Here is a 2,568-nt window from a genome sequence, read left to right as displayed (position 1 = left end):
GGCGCATCAAAATGCTTTTGGTTCTGATAATGTTACGTTCCCAGCACGTGTGCTATAAGACCTCTTTGTTTTTGTTTTTTCCTCTCCAGAATCCTCAGGCAGATCTGCAGGCCCAGGACCGCTGCCACCGGATTGGCCAGACCAAGCCCGTGCTGGTGTTCCGCCTGGTGACGGCAAACACCATCGACCAGAAGATCGTGGAGCGGGCCGCCGCCAAGAGGAAGCTGGAGAAGATGGTCATTCATAAAAGTGGGTGTGGCTTCTGGATCAGACTCTTTTGGTTCCATGTGTTTGTGCCTGTGTCCAGTTATATTGTTACTTCAATTGTAGGTGTACCAGTGTATTGGTGCTCTACATTTACCTTTCCCCTTAAAACTAATCCTTCCCCAAGTATATGTAAATACAAATGAATAATATGCTGTAACTTGCTTAATTAATTGTTTTATTTTCTTAAATTAATTGTTAATAGTGCAACAAGTACTGCAGAGGGATATTTTTTGGTTGATCCGACCATTCTTTGTCGAATCAGCTTGGGTTGTTTTGGATGTCCAGTTAACATGTTCTTCCTTGTTCTTCCTCCCTCTCAGACAAGTTCAAAGGGGGCACGGACGAACTGAAGCAGACTAAGGGTAGTGTGGACGAGTCCGAGCTCATGGAACTGCTCAAGTCCAGAGATTATGAGAAGTACGTCCATCTCGCCGTTCACTCACACTTAAGCAGTGACAGGCCCGCACTTCTTTTTATTTTATATGTCGTTTTCTATTTTTTGAAAGAAATAAGCAGTATTTATTGTTACACCAGGTTTCATTGCTCTTAGCTTGATTGTTCTCTCCCTTGTACGCCGCTTTGGACAAAAGCGTCTGCTAAATGACTGAATGTAAATGTAAATGGCAGTTACCAGAAAGGAGTTATTACACCCAAGTGCCACTAGAGAGAGCTAAAGGCAAAGATTGCTCGATTTTTACGAGCCCATTTAGCGGCAGTCAGAAGCAGATCTGTGATTGGGCAGGGCTACTCCCTCCCCAAGAGTCAGCTGGTAGCTGTGTGTGTATAAGCAATTTCACTAAGTGTGTGTCGTGTTTGCAGGTCAGTAAAAAGCACTAAAGGAAAGGTGATAAGCGATAAAGACCTGGAGTTTCTTCTGGATCGCAGCGATCTACTCGGTAAGTGAACTTGCACTGTCCCAAAGTACACATGCAACTGCAAGCACAGTGGTTTCGCTCACTTTTCTCCAGGCAGAGATGCAGGCGCACATATTGTTTTACTCTCCATGTTTGTGTGTCTGTGGAACAGGAACGTGTGTGTGTGTGTGTGGTACAGGATGACTGGATTAGTGTATTGACAATTTTAAAAAATGTTTTTAAGATTGACTGAAGAGCTTTCAGTGACCAAGTGAATATCCCAAGTCAAAAGCCATAATGAACTCTAATGGTTTCCTTGTGTTGCAGCTACCAAATATGAGAGCTGCCTTAAAGACACACACACACACACACACACACACACACACACACACACACACACACACACCCCTCCCATCCCCCCCAGTAGAGATAGTGAGAGACAGGCAGGCAGTGGAAGTACATGGCTATGTGCTCAGTGTGTGATTGTGACCCTGTCTGTCTGTCTGTCTGTCTGGGTTCCAGATCAAGCAAACAGAAATAAGCGCAAGCTGGAGAAGAACGGCGTGTTCCGGGTGGTGGAGACCAAACAGGAAGCTGACATTGCACTAAGCTGAGGACCCGAACCGAACCGACCCGGCCCGGCAACTGGTCCAGAAGCACCGCTGACTGTCCCGCATGCGGCCCGGTTCTTAGTGCCGTCCGATTGGATCTGGTTCTGGTTGAGGAGATGGCCTAATCAGCCTAAGCTGTGTACAAAGTAGACGGGTCTCCATATCAGTGGCCCTAGGATGACTATCTGCACTTTCCTCTTTTACGTGTTTATACTACTAGAAAGCTTTTTATTTCTTTTTTTTCTTGTTTTTCTTACGATGACCATGACTTGACTGTTTAAATAAATAAGTGTACCAAAACAGAAGTCTCCTTGAGTCTTTACTTGTCATTACTTTAACATGGCAAAAGTATATAAAGCGGTTATTTAGAAAGTGTTTCGTAGTACGATTGGTTAGGTTTAGCTGAAATACAAGTAGGGATTGTAACCTAAGCAATAACACACAGATCCTATCGGAAACTGGTTCAGAGTCTGGCCTCTGAAGCACCTAGTGATCGTCTCAACTGTTATTGGTGCTATATGAATACAACTAAATTGAAACAAGTGCTTTGTGTCTCCCTCACACACACGCACACCGGTCGTTCCCACTAGCCAGCTGTGAATCTTGTGAACATGAATAATCAATAAGAATGAGGATATTAAAAACAACGTAATTGTTTTGAACTGCTTTAATGCAAGCTAATGTTCCTTTACACAGCTGACTGATTAAGTAGAACAGCATGTTACTTGCCACAAGGGCCATCCAGAACATTCCTCTCATTGATGGAATACCGACGACATGAAATTCCCCAGTGTGCAGCCAAGTAAGTGCACTTCATCAGGAAACCGGAACATAAC

At 44.2% G+C, this 2,568-nt stretch overlaps 1 protein-coding gene across 1 annotated transcript in view; it reads left to right on the top strand.

Moving 5' to 3' along the window:
• The window catches only part of hells (helicase, lymphoid specific), an 8,280-nt gene extending 6,488 nt beyond the window's left edge, over nt 1-1,792 (top strand). Inside the window, exons 14-17 of the mRNA XM_080848666.1 lie at nt 90-249; nt 588-684; nt 1,087-1,163; nt 1,644-1,792. Coding sequence (XP_080704792.1) covers nt 90-249; nt 588-684; nt 1,087-1,163; nt 1,644-1,735 — 426 coding nt within the window. The 3' untranslated portion in view covers nt 1,736-1,792. The remainder of the gene's footprint in view (nt 1-89; nt 250-587; nt 685-1,086; nt 1,164-1,643) is intronic.
• Nucleotides 1,793-2,568: the final 776 nt, after the last annotated feature.

Source organism: Sprattus sprattus, assembly GCF_963457725.1.
Source record: "Sprattus sprattus genome assembly, chromosome: 12".
In the NCBI taxonomy this organism is placed as follows: Eukaryota; Metazoa; Chordata; class Actinopteri; order Clupeiformes; family Clupeidae; genus Sprattus; species Sprattus sprattus.
The sequence above is the reverse complement of the archived record's forward strand: the minus strand, read 5'-3'. Positions and strand labels throughout refer to the sequence as shown.